This window comes from Budorcas taxicolor, chromosome 12, assembly GCF_023091745.1.
Source record: "Budorcas taxicolor isolate Tak-1 chromosome 12, Takin1.1, whole genome shotgun sequence".
Classification (NCBI taxonomy): Eukaryota; Metazoa; Chordata; class Mammalia; order Artiodactyla; family Bovidae; genus Budorcas; species Budorcas taxicolor.
Genome location: NC_068921.1, coordinates 35759143 through 35772483, shown reverse-complemented (window position 1 = coordinate 35772483; position 13341 = coordinate 35759143). Strand labels below are relative to the sequence as shown.

At 45.8% G+C, this 13341-nt stretch overlaps 1 protein-coding gene across 4 annotated transcripts in view; it reads right to left on the bottom strand.

Annotated features, from left to right (window-relative positions):
* Window positions 1-4061: 4061 nt before the first annotated feature.
* The window catches only part of XPO4 (exportin 4), an 89655-nt gene continuing 80375 nt past the window's right edge, over window positions 4062-13341 (bottom strand). For 3 of the 4 annotated variants that reach the window (XM_052649917.1, XM_052649916.1, XM_052649918.1), the window contains 5 exons: window positions 11835-11953; window positions 10353-10483; window positions 9720-9837; window positions 9253-9345; window positions 4063-7465 (listed from right to left, as the gene is read on the bottom strand). In XM_052649917.1, coding sequence (XP_052505877.1) covers window positions 7268-7465; window positions 9253-9345; window positions 9720-9837; window positions 10353-10483; window positions 11835-11953 — 659 coding nt within the window. In that variant the 3' untranslated portion in view covers window positions 4063-7267. Of the gene's footprint in view, window positions 7466-9252; window positions 9346-9719; window positions 9838-10337; window positions 10484-11834; window positions 11954-13341 lie in introns of all 4 variants that reach the window. The other variant, XM_052649915.1, reaches the window with a different exon arrangement.

Here is a 13341-nt window from a genome sequence, read left to right as displayed (position 1 = left end):
CCCCCGGGGCCACCAATCCATGCAGCATCCCTGCCTGCCTTCCCCTCATCCTCCTTAGCAATTCCGTCATCTTCCCACGTTACCTTCTATTGAATACCTTTAATCCTTTCTGGTATAAGGTGAGGATATAAATTAAAAACAGGTTTGCTTACTCTGAAGTGAAAGTGAAGTCGCTCAGTCGTGTCCGACTCTTTGCGACCCGTGGACTGTAGCCCACCAAGCTCCTCCGTCCATGGGATTCTCCAGGCAAGAATATTGGAGTGGGTTGCTATTTGCTATTCTGGGAATACCGTCATTTCCACTTTAAATACGGCCCCCAAGCAAACCATGCTTTCATTTTTTGATTGCTTGGATGACAAGTCCACTAAACCGCATACGTCAAAACCAGCTATAATTTAGGTTTAGGAAAGCAGCAGGAAAGAAAACATATACATCAAGCTAAAAGAATAAAAATGAATCGAGAGACAATAACCGACTTTCATGGCAATATTTTTTTTTACAGAGGTAGCAGTGTTCCATACACAGGACACTGGACATAGGAAGCCTTTATTCACCAGAAAGGCTTATTTGTTAAAGCAAGTTATATTTGGATTAAAACAGGTCTATAATATTTTAAGCTTTCAAAGTTTCAACTGCTTTCTCCGTATGTGAGACAATAGGTATCTGCCATTTAATGTGTATTAGTTATTTTTATAATTAAAGTGACCACAGTTGTCAGAAGTTCAAATAGTTACAACTCTTTCAGCTGAAACGTTTGGATTGTAATTTAATAGGTTTTGCAAATCATAAAAAAAATTTAAGATACCAAGAGGCAATTTTATTATCATTAAAACAAAGGGGAAATTGCAGGAATTCCCTGGCAGCCCAGTCGTCAGGATGCAGTGCTTTTACTGCAGAGGCCCTGGCTTCAATTTCTAGTCAGGGAACTTAGGTCCCACAAGCCATGTGGCCAATAAATAAATTAATTAATTAAATAAATAAATAAAGGGAAACTACTTGTCAAGTAAACTGGACTAGAAAGATACTTTCAAATCAATCTCAGTTCAGGAATTACTCCTCTTGTGTGGCCCTATGATCCAACCAGTCCATTCTAAAGGAGATCAGTCCTGGGTGTTCACTGGAAGGACTGATGCTAAAGCTGAAACTCCAATACTTTGGCCACCTCATGCAAAGAGTTGACTCATTGGAAGACTGATGCTGGGAGGGATTGGGGGCAGGAGAAGGGGACGACAGGATGAGATGGCTGGATGGCATCACCGACTCTATGGATATAAGTCTGAGTGAACTCCGGGAGTTGGTGATAGACAGGGAGGCCAGGCGTCCTGCAATTCATGGGGTCGCAAAGAGTCAGACACGACTGAGCGACTAAACTGACTGATGATACACATGACAGATCTGTGACCAGTGAAAACCCTAAGAAGCTCAGCCAGAGACTGAGCTTGTCTCCACCCTGTACTCGGCCAGTCCCAACAGCTTCGCTGGTCAGTCCTGAGAAAGGACCATCCGGGGCAGTGCAGTTATGAGCAGTTGTGCAAATAAAACTGCAGCCTGAGAGGCAGGGCTTACTGAGAGAATATCTGAAGAGTGACCTGGCAAAGCAATCAAGAGTGAACACTACCAAAACTTAAAACTGCTAACTACTACAGGAATAAAAGTATTTAGCACTGTTTAAACTCTCTCTGTGGGACTTCCTGGGCAGTCCAGAGGTCAAGACTGTGCTTCCGAAGCAGGGGTGAGGGGCCAATCCCACATGCTCCACAGCGAGACCACAATATATAAAAAACAAACAAAAAAAGCCCCCTCTCTTTCCTTCAGGTGTTTTTTTCCCCCCATTCATCAGCTCTGAGAAGTGTCAATGATTTTAATCACAGTTCATTCTCTTGCTAGACGTTAAAAATAATTCACACTGAAAGAGTTCAGCAGGATGCTGACTTCTGTGGTAGAAATGACAGTGCTTGCTGCCATTGGTATTGTACAATGTTTCCAAGCAAAAGATTTTCTCCTTGCTATCACCAAATGCGCCCTTTGCTTCCACTGAAGTTTTAAAAGAACTGCCATTTGAGATTATAGAGCATGCACAGGACCCAATCTGGGATCCTATGTTTAAGAAACATACAAAAATGTTTCATAATCTAATTAATACACCAAAGTCATCATTCATAAACCACACACTATAAACACACTGTACTTTAAGAGAGCACTAGGATTTTAAAGATGGTATCTAAGAAACAACACCAGGCTTTTACATCCATGGCCTCTAAGACCATCTACAGTTCCCTCCAATGCCAGGTGATGTACCTGGTTTAAGATCCCCCCTTGAGAATGAAAGAACTCCACTTAATTCCTAAACAGCCTAATATTTCTTTATCCATCCTTAGAGTAGAATTAAATCTCAACATAACCCAAGAAATCAACAAACATTCAAAGCAATATCAAGTTTAAAATAAAAACTTTACCTTTCACTGAGTCTGTCTACAATATTTAGGATTAGGTAAAAAAGAAAGCCCGCCCAACACACAGCAGATGGTACTTTTCCATTTTCCCTGAAAAGTTAATAACAATGACCCAACTACACTTACTACAAATATTCCTCCACCCCAGCGATTTAACTAATAATGCTGAAATTGTAAGAGTGTGAGCTGAGATAAAAACACATCTGCTCAATACAACAGAATATAAATGAAATTCTGATTTTCTCTCTGAATCCTGGACATTGTATTAATATTAGGGTTGGGTATTCTCCCAGAAGGTAATGCAATTCCCTATTTTTAACTGTGCAGATATGTCCTCGTGTTCTTTATTTAAAATTATTTTGACTGTGTAATGTCCCCAGTGTCAGTCATCCTCTGCTTGGCTGGTCAATGAAGTGGCACCATTACATAGCTTTCATATGGTAGTCTAGCTAAACTCCCATGAACAAATCACACATGATCAAAACAAAAATGTAATAAAAATATTTAGTGAAGACATTTTAACTCCCATGAATTAAAAAATACAAATAAAATTTTATCAGTTGGATATTCAGCTTATAACTGGCTCAATACAAGGCCTTGATTTAATTCCTAGAATCGTACTATAGCATCTTTTGAAAAATTAAATGCAACTTTATATCTTTATTAATAATGTTAATAGAGGTAAATATTTAAACAGTATACTCATCCCTGGGTCTCTTAAAAAAACTGAAAAGTCAGTATAAGTTTAAAATTTTAATATTTATAAATTTAAAAAATTTTACACATGCTGAATGGTAGCAGTGCTAACATTTTGTGACCATTAAACCAGAAATGAAGCCAAAAAGCTCACTGCATGGAGCTTTTTCCTTTGTACAGAGAACCAAATCACAACACCAGTGTTTGCAATCTGTCACCATCTTAAGTGGTAGAAGACACCACATCAGGCAGCCTGGCTTGAGACACTGTGGGCACACCCCCCTCAGGTACAGAGCGCAGACGCACTGCTGAATGTCAAGCTGGGACAGTCAGCCATCAGTACATTCTGACCGCTCCTAACAGCTGAGAGCCTAAGAACACAGACTGAAAAGAAAACCTGAGGCCAAAAGCTCTCCAATGCTGGGAACTCTGGGACCAGGTGAAGGCAGATCACAGAGGGCAAGCAGGACAAAGACGGTTTGGGGTGAGAGCCGCAGGGGCAGACATGCGGACCACATCTCGCTATCACCGTGCATCCACCTTTACAAAGACTCACGTGCACAGAGCTGGAGGCAAGAAACAGATCACGTCATCCATCCTCTGCAGGACAGAGCGGATGCCCGTCGTTAGGCTTTCATCTTTACCTGAACCAAATATAGTCTTTGGCTAAATGTCATGGATTCCCAGTATAATTGATCAGGAATACGTCACATTTCTTACATCTAAATTAAAATGTTTAAAGTTCAATTTGAACTACAGCACTTCAAACTAATTTCAGCTCAGCAATATACCTAAGTTGGATATTTTAAAATTTTAGAATATCAATTTTTAAAGAATTTTTAGATGCAGTGTTTTCAGAACATAGTTATTACCAAGTCAGAGAATATCCACTTACATTTAAAAATAATTTAAAACATTATTATTATATCCTCAAATCACCTATGCTGTTTTACAGAGAAATTTACAGAAAATTATAATATTAAGAACTCAAGATCCAAATTGGTTCCTTATTCTCTGGTTATGAAAAACCCCTAAGAAGTACTGAGGTTTCTTCTTCTGAACAGTTAATATTTTATTCAGGAACTTATAACAAGAATCATTGTCAGAGACAGCTAATTACTAAGATCTAAGGACAACACCTCTAACAGCAGAGGTGACAAACAGAAACATGTAAAATTATGAAAATAACATTTTAAGGGTGCAACAGACCCTGCAGATTAAGATACTCAAACTTGAAATCCTTGAAATTGACAACTCATTTCCTTCAGTACTTGAGGGATTTATACAAGTATTAACAGACATGGAGAATATGGTCATATCAGAAACACAAAGACTTGACATTTTTGGTAGAAGAGAAAATCCAGCCAAAGACAGTAAGGGAAGTTAAGCAATGCTGACTGGGGGAAAGATGTTTGGTTTTGAAATGCAAGTTGTGAAGAAAAAAAAAAGTAGTAAACCACCTCCTCTGAATAGAGTAATGTAATATAGTTAGAAACACTGTTTTCAAGGAAATAAGACTAAATTGTTAAAACTAGTTTGAAAAAAACTGCGATGTTAGGAAATATGCCATGATCTCCCAGCCCATGAAGACTCACATTACTGTGCTGAAAAGATGCTGTCAGGTGTGCCCCAGGCAGCCAGCCACCCAGGACTGCACACAGGACCTGCACGCTGACCAGTCCTTCCCACAGAGCTGCTAAACGCTTGCTTGTCAGAGGCTGTCACAGGAATACACACTGCAAAGACACACAGAGTCCGCTGGGACTACGCCTCCAGAGACAGAGGGCCGAGGAAAATAAAAACGAGAGAGAGCTGACAGCGGAGGTGAAAGGAACCTGTCAGTGAACCAGAGAAAGTATAAACACACTCATGTAGGAACTCAAATACGCAAGTGTCCCTTGAATGTATAAAAAAGGGGCACAGATAATGTTTTTGCTTTTAAAACTCCTTTGACAAGTCAGTTTTAATAGTAAAAATCAATTTACTAGAATTAAGCCAGCGTTCTTGACACCCACTCAGCCAAGACCATTATAACAGAACCGTCCAAAACTGGGAAGCCAACAAACATAGCAAAGTAAAACACAACACCCAAACTGAACAGGTATCCAACCAGGAAAACAAACAAACGCTTGGAGAGAGCCTGGCTCCGACCACCCAGACACGGTGGCGGCCCATCCTTCCAGTCTGCCACTAACCCACAGTCTTATGGTACTTTCAGTACCATTTGTTCCAAGCTGAAGAAACTCTCATTTCAGCTGAATGGCTCCTAATGAAAACACAGTATCGTGACAGAATATGGGCAAATTTAGCAAAGACATCTCTGTCCAGATGCCCTGTTGTTTACCAAGGCAGTCCTTTCTACTTATCTTTCTTTTTAATAACAACTTGAGTACAGTCTTGTCACAGTCAGAGGACGGGCCCGGTCAGCTACATCTTGGTGCCCTTAGGCAGAGAGACAGAGATGTATTTAGATCACAACTGCTGGGCCCAAGGGCACTGGGACACTGAAAACACCAGAACAACACAAAACAGAGTAACTCCTGCTGCCTCTGACTTCAAGTTCTCTAAGGGAAGGAAAGAGAACCCTAAAAGTAAATGCACTGTCCCAAGTGTCTCAGGAAGGTGGTCATACATGTACTTCTGGAAGAGGACACCAGCTTCCCCAGACATCTTCTGAGATGTTTCTGCTCTAACTCAGCTGTTTAACCAGCCATGATCGAATAAGAGAACATTCCACAAAAAGCTGAGGCTTTGCTCTGTGTCTAGCAGTGCCTGCACAGGCTGGGGGCCTGTAACTGCCCGGAGCACAGGGCCCTGCACACACGCGTCCTCTGTGACCATGCTGTGGGTCCTGACCCACAGGGGCCAGGGTCACATGCCTGCTGGTCCTAAGTTCACTTCCCTTTCTGTGATCTGAGCTGGCACACAGAGCTCAGGAGAGTATGACAGCAGTACACAAATCCTGATTAGAAAAATCAAAGGAATTCTAAGGTGAACTTTTTAATCTCTTAAATTCACGTGGCTCCTGTGAAATGAGGGTAATTACTGCTCTGACATCTCCACCTTTAAGTGTGTGTATGAACCAGCAATTCACATCCTTAAAAAGAGTTATTGCTTAAGCAAGCCATTCAGAGCAGAGTATCAGCCACGGGCCACGAGGGTGGACAGAAACAGAAACGTACTCAGAAAGTTAGACTAGGTATGAATGAGCCTTTCATTTCACCCACAAAACCACAAAGACACAATCAAACGGGCCCTGGGTTCATAGCAGCCAACACCCTAAACCAACTCTGAAGCATCAAGACTTGATTTCTTACTAAAACACTCAGCTTCTTTTTGTAATTTCTTCTCAAAATTAAGGCAATGAAATGGCTACAGTTCCTAAAGTTATTTTTATGGAACAAAAATAGACACACATTTTTCTCCTCTGGTTCAGGCATCAGAGCAGGTTCACAGGACCTGCAGTGGTCAGGCTGCCGTGACCCAACAGACAGGGGACAATGACAGGCCACAGACACCCACCCTGGTGCCCTTCTCTGGTTGGAGCACCTGCCCCTCCCAGGGAAGGACAGGACTGGGCTGGGGGGAGCACATCGCTAGAAGCGTTCAGTGTCTCCCACACTGACTGAAAGCTGCAGGGTGGCAGAGGAGAGGAGCTTGTTAAAATGAAGAATCCAGGGTCCAACAAACAAACTCTGAGGGTCCGTGGTTGGGCCCTGGGGTCTACCCTTTCAACCAGCTCCTCGGTGATGTGCCATCAACGGCCAGTGGCCGAGCAGACATCCAGCCTGTCTGTAAGGACAAGACTGGACGCTGGCGGCCACCTGATGCTCTGTCAAAGAGGGAAAAGGCACTGGGGATGTACTTCCTGGTGCCCACATGTGTTTGCACACATACTGAGTTTCATTTGACAAAGTACAAGCCCTACGCCGCATGGCGGCTAACGCCTACAGCAGAAGCCGATTCGAGCCGACTCTCCCCGCATCACACCCCGAGCTGGCAGGCTCTCCAGAGTCCGAGCGGCCATGGGATTGATGAACAGGACAAGACTCTAGTCAACTCTCAGCAATTCAGTGCACTTCGCAGGAAGGGTCTGGTACAGCATAAAGCTCTGTTGTTTATTTTACACAAAGGAGACCACCAACATTTGCCATAAACTCTTCTAAACTCTTCAGGAAGGCCATTTTCTGCTTCCGGTCCAGCGCGGGGGGCGTGCTGCTTGCGGTCAGCTTGTTGAAGGCATCAGCTAGCCTCTGGTAAATGACTGGGTCTTGCTGACTCGACAGCAGTGTTTCCACCAGTTCCGAGTACTCTGCCTGTTGAAGAGAGAAGGGCGCAGAGCATCCCTAAGGTAAGTACAGAAGAGCATGATCATCCTCAGACACTACACAAAACACCAATCAGTGGGCTGCAGGGCCCAAAAGGCAGGCCAGCAGCTCTTCTGATCCTTGACACCTCCTGCTCTGAGCTTTTCCACTGGTAACTCACTGCTGTGTAACAAGCCTGTGAGGCGGACACAGCTGACACCCCTGCTTTACAGACAAAAGTTCTCCACAAAAAGAGGCAAGGACATAGCCAAGACCAGAGGACTTTGAGCAAGAAAGAGCCCAAGAACTGCGTCCAGAGCCCAAAGGATGACCTACCTTGTGCCGCTACCTCTCCTTGCTGTTTCAAAGCACTTTATTTTGCATTTTATGATACTCTTGGTGGGCAGATTTATGGTAAACTCCTGGGCCCTAAGTCTACAAGCTGACTCCCAGGTTTCCTGGAGGTCGATGCAGAAATCCTACCCGCAGAGCAACGACACAGTGCATGCACCAAGTGCAGACAGGAGCTGGGGGAGGGGCATGGCCCGGCCTCCTTTGCAGCAGAAGGGAAGTGTGCTCCGTGCTCAGTGGTGTGGACCGGTAGTGGGCGTGGCTTCCCTGCTTGTGACGCCCTCCACCATAAAGCCTGGCACAGCCAACAGGGTGTGGGTTAAGGGAACGCAGGCAGGGCAGCTTTCTAAAATAAGCACTATGAAAAAAGCGGCTGTTACTCCTTCTTGTGAGTTTCTTGGGGCATCGTGAACCCAAGTGGGGAGGCCAGATGCTAAACCCATCTGGACAAGAGGGGTGAGGCACACACCCCACCCCACCCCTCAGTATGGAGCTGACCTAACTGCCCGAGGTGGCGGACCTGTGCACAGGGATTGAGTGTACACACACACACACAAGTACATGAGCGTACACACACAAAGACACAAGCGCACACACGCATGTCACTCCCCCAGTCACAGGAATGGCAGTGGCTCTAGGGCCAGACCAGCCAAGCCTGAGGCCCTGCCCTCTTTTCTACAACGTGTGCCTGTGTTTTCTAAAAGGCCACCAAGATGGAATGGCTTATATCCAGGGGTGGAGGGAAGAAGGCAGAGGGAACAAGTAATGGAGGAGCACCCCTCCCCCAAGCTGGGCACCACACATGGCAGAGGTGACAAGAGTCCCTGAGCCCCCTGGAGCCAGGTGCTGCAGGAAGGTGATTTTTAAGTAGCATGTGAGGCTCTTCAAAACCTACCCTAGGTCCCAGGCCCAGCAAATGCACAGCCCTTGTATCTCCCCTGCACCCACAGGCACCCCCTCCACTGGGAAGGGGGACACGGAGCTGTGGAAGATGGGCAGGCCAGCCCAACCCCTGCATTCCCCACCATGCCCGCCGCATCAGGGGGCACTGCACATGGCCTCCAGGCTCCAACCGCCCACAGCTGTCCACCCTGTCCTAGGAGACAACACACTGTGGCTTTCCAGGCCGCCTGAGGGCAGACTCCTTGGGGTGCCCAGGCTCCTGTATCTTGTTTCCTTGCAAAACTGAGTTCCTCAAGGACAGAGGCCGTGTCTTCCAGCACAGGTGTTCAGGACAAGTTTGAGGGTAGCCATCAAGCAAAGGATGGTAATGACAGTGAAGAAGGGAAAGTAACTACTTATGAACAGCTTGTCAGATAAACACAGAGAACTCCCGAGCTACTGAGAACAAGGCTTCAAGGAAGGTGCAGACACACGGAGGCCCAGTCCCCGAGGAACGAGCGCCAGCCACATGAGCCAGGAGAGGCCCAGGGACTCGCCAGTACCTGATGCAGGCACACCAGCGTGTAGAAGGCCTCGCCGGCCGCGGTGGTCATCTCCGTGCTGTGCTTCTGCAAAACCAGCATATCAAACACCAGCTGAAAGACACAGGAACACCTCTCAATAAAGACATGGACAACCGTACCACCCTTCAGTCCCTCCCCGTTCCAAGAGGGAAAAAGAAGGTGGTAGTTATTCTTATTTATTAACTAACTCTAAAAGTAAAGAAATAGTTTTCTAAAATGCCAAGGACAAACGTGAAGATGTTATTGCTTGCTGTGGTAAATGAAGTTATCTGATTATCGAATTACTGGTACAGTCACCACATGGAATTTCAAGAACACAAAGCGACAGAGGAGTGGTATCCGAGGATGCTACGAAGCTGAGCTCCTGAAACCACAGTGGAAAGAAAGACAGTCTTGTCAGGGATAAAGCTGTCGGCACCGCCTGGCGGGAACGCCCAGCGCCTCACCTTGAGGAAGTGCCGCGTGGCCAGGAAGAGGGGTGCGTCCGTCTCCTGGGCTTTTGCACACTGCTCAGCTAACGGAGTCAAGGCTTCCAGGCACAGCTGGCAAACCTCCGAACTCATTCTGATCACCACAGTCAAAGAACAACGAGCACAGAGAGCTGTGACTCAGAACACAACACTTAGAGCTGTCAGCCAGTGGACGACTGTTCTAGAAGTGAGCGCACTGAAGTGAATATGTGGCAGTCTGCTGAGTGAGATGAGAGACCAGGGTCCCACTGTGTCCCAGCCTGCCCGCACGGGTCTGGGGCCCAGGACTGGGGGACCTCCATGTGCTCTGACTACGATACACACAACCAAGCAGGACTAAGATCAGAGGCCAGCAACAGGGCCCGACTCCACTGACTGGGCTCCATCAGACAGGACTCTGGGACCAGGGACCAGAGACCCTAGGATCTGCGAAAGGAGGCCAAGGTGAGGCAAATTCACAAAGAAACACAGCATCACTGTACCTAAGACACGCTGCTTTTCAAGAAATTAGACTGAACAACCAAAGGAAAAACACAACTCCTGAAAATGCTTCTTCACGCACCCTCTTTCCCCAGTGCCAAGTGCTCATGACACGCTTTTAAAGGATATGATGTCATTCCTAGTTCCAGCGAGTACATCAGACTTTTAAAAAGATCTTCAGGAAGCTGCGGTATTTTCTCAGGAAAAATCTCACAAATAAATGTGATTAATTTGTAGTATTGATTACACAAAGTTGGAAACTGAAAGAGAAATATTAAATATTTAGATGTTCAATGATACCTGTTTTCATTAGTGGAATAAAGCATTAAGCATCAAGCTTCTGTTTGTTTAAAACACATACAGGATACAGAAAACACAAAGATACAAATAAGATGTAAAAAACAGTTGCAATAAAGCAAGTATGTTAGCAACTAATAGATCTTGTGCTGGGAACTAACAACCCTTACCCCCACCCTCAACTGCACACACACGGAGGGTCGCTTTCTGTCCCCATTCTGTGTACACACACTCCTCAGGGTCTCCCCCCCATTCTGTGTACACACACTCCTCAGGGTCTCCCCCCCATTCTGTATACACACACTCCTCAGGGTCTCCCCCCATTCTGTGTACACACACTCCTTGGGGTCTCCCCCCGATTGTGTAGCACACGCTCCTCGGGGTCTCTCCCCCAATTCTGCGTACACACACACTCCTCAGGGTCTCACCCCATTGTGTGTACACACCCTCCCCAGGGTCTCCCTCCCATTCTGTGTACACACGCTCCTCAGGGTCTCTCCCCCCATTCTGCGTAGCACATGCTCCTCAGGGTCTCCCCCCATGGTGTGTATACACGCCCCTCAGGGTCTGCCCCACATTCTGTGTATGCACACGCTCCTGAGGGCATCCCCCACCATTCTGTGTGCACACACGCCCCTCAGGGTCTGCCCCCCCATTGTGTGTACACACACACTGCTCAGGGTCAGCCCCAGCCCACATTCTGTATAGCACACGCTCCTCATGTTCTGCCCACCCCTTATTCTGTGTAGCACCCAGCCCCCTCTTCCTCTCCCTCCTACTCCTGGATGGTTCTGGGGTGGGCGGGGCAGAAGGGGTGTGAGGCCTCGTCACCAGCACGCCCTCGACACAGACTGGTGAGAGGAGACAAGGCCAGTGCAGTCAGACACAGGGAGCGTGACCAGCTGAGGTAGCTCTGCTCTCTCCACCTGCTTGTCCAGGAGCGGCTGGGATGTACCCTGCTGCCCAGCCCCTTAGTCTGGGCATGTGCTGGGAAAGTACCAGAGGACACACCTACACATACAACTGCACACACACACAACCTACTGCATCTGCTGAACACACGCAACCAGCGAACACTAGCACTCAGTCTCTGAAAGACGTGGTCTTTCCCTGGCACCGGGGGGCCAGGGCACAGGGCTGGGGCAGGCACAGGCGTGGAGGACACAGCACAGCAGCACACGGGCTCTGTTTTCAGGCACACTTCACAGGTACCAGCTCTTAACTGAGTCAGACATGCACTTGTGTCCCAAGTATCCTGAACCTTCATGTTCAAGCACACAGGGTTTCAACGTTCACATTCCTCTCTTCACGAACCTTTAAGAGGTCCTGTGACATCAAGGGCAGGATCAGGTTCACTCCATATAACACAACGTCAGCCGCCGACACAGACCTGCTTGCTGCCGGCCCGGGCTCCTGGCCTCTGAACACTTCATCTGCAATGTGACAACAATGTGGTCTTACAGCTGCAACATCAACAGACGGATACACTCTCCCACCTGACAGGGAAAGTGGAGTCACGGCCCAGGACAAAACAAATCCACGGGAGGATGATACAGACACCCGGGTCCTCCTTCCCTGCTTCGCTCTAAGGGTCTGAGCACTGGGTGCAGATATTCTGTGTTGACATTATCATTCTACAGTGATGAAAGTAAAACTAATGCTTCATCAACATTTTTTGAAAAGTAAAGTAGACTCCACTGACACAATGGTCATATTGTGGAGTAAATTATTTCCATAGCAGTAGTCATTTTTCTCCTAGGTACGTGGGATTTTTCTAAGCTGAAAAAGAATGGAGAAAAATACTGGAATATTCCATAAAATAGAGGTGTTTTTTTTTTTAAGTTGCTAATATGACAAAGAATTACTATTCTTAATCCAAAAATGAGGCATAAATTACTAAGACTCTTAAAGACCTAAATGGATAAAGGACCAAAATCCATAATAAACATCTAAGAAACTGTAAGTATTTCAAATGTTCAATATTAGGAAAACAGGTGGGTTAACATGCAGCCATGAGAAAGTCATGAGATGTGTTAATGACAAGGGAAAAGCTAACAATGAAAAGGGCAGAATATAAAATTATATTTGGACTATGACTACAAAACAAATCGTACAACCCCGAAGAGAAATTAACAAAAAGCAACTGAAACAGCTGACTCTGGATTAAGTCAAAGTATGGGTGATTTTTCGGTCTATATACTTCACATCTTTTCTACTATGAGCATATTACAGTCACAACAAGGAGGGAAAAAAAAATGAGGTTTTAAAAAAAACCTACCTCTACTTAAAAACCATGTTTTCAGTGTAATTCTGTCCTCTCCACAGGCTCAGCTCTAACTGGAAGGACCCTACTGTCCACAGCCAGGCACTGCTGAACCTCGGTCCCACTGGCAGGAAGTCTGGGCTGCTCGTGGGGCTCCCCGTGCCCCACACCTGCTCACAGGACAGGCTCTAGGCCTGGACTGTGGCACTTGGCTCTGCAGCCGCTGGCTCCCCCAGGAATGTCACCCAGAGGCTCACTTTAATGTGCTTTGATATCTCACCCAGTGTTATTAATTTTATTTCATAATATTAAAATATTTTCTATCTTATCTCATCTATTATCTTTATTTTTATAATAATCACTTAAAAACATTCTTTTCAATTTTACCATCTGTTTTATCAGCTAATGCTGCTGCTTTATCATTTTGTACTTTAACTGTCTTCATTTTTTTTCCTTCTAGATTTCAACTCTACCCACCTCTACTCTATTCTTTTTACCCTTATTTTGTACATTCAATCCCGAGCATTTTGGCCTCAATTTCTTTTCTAACGTGTTATT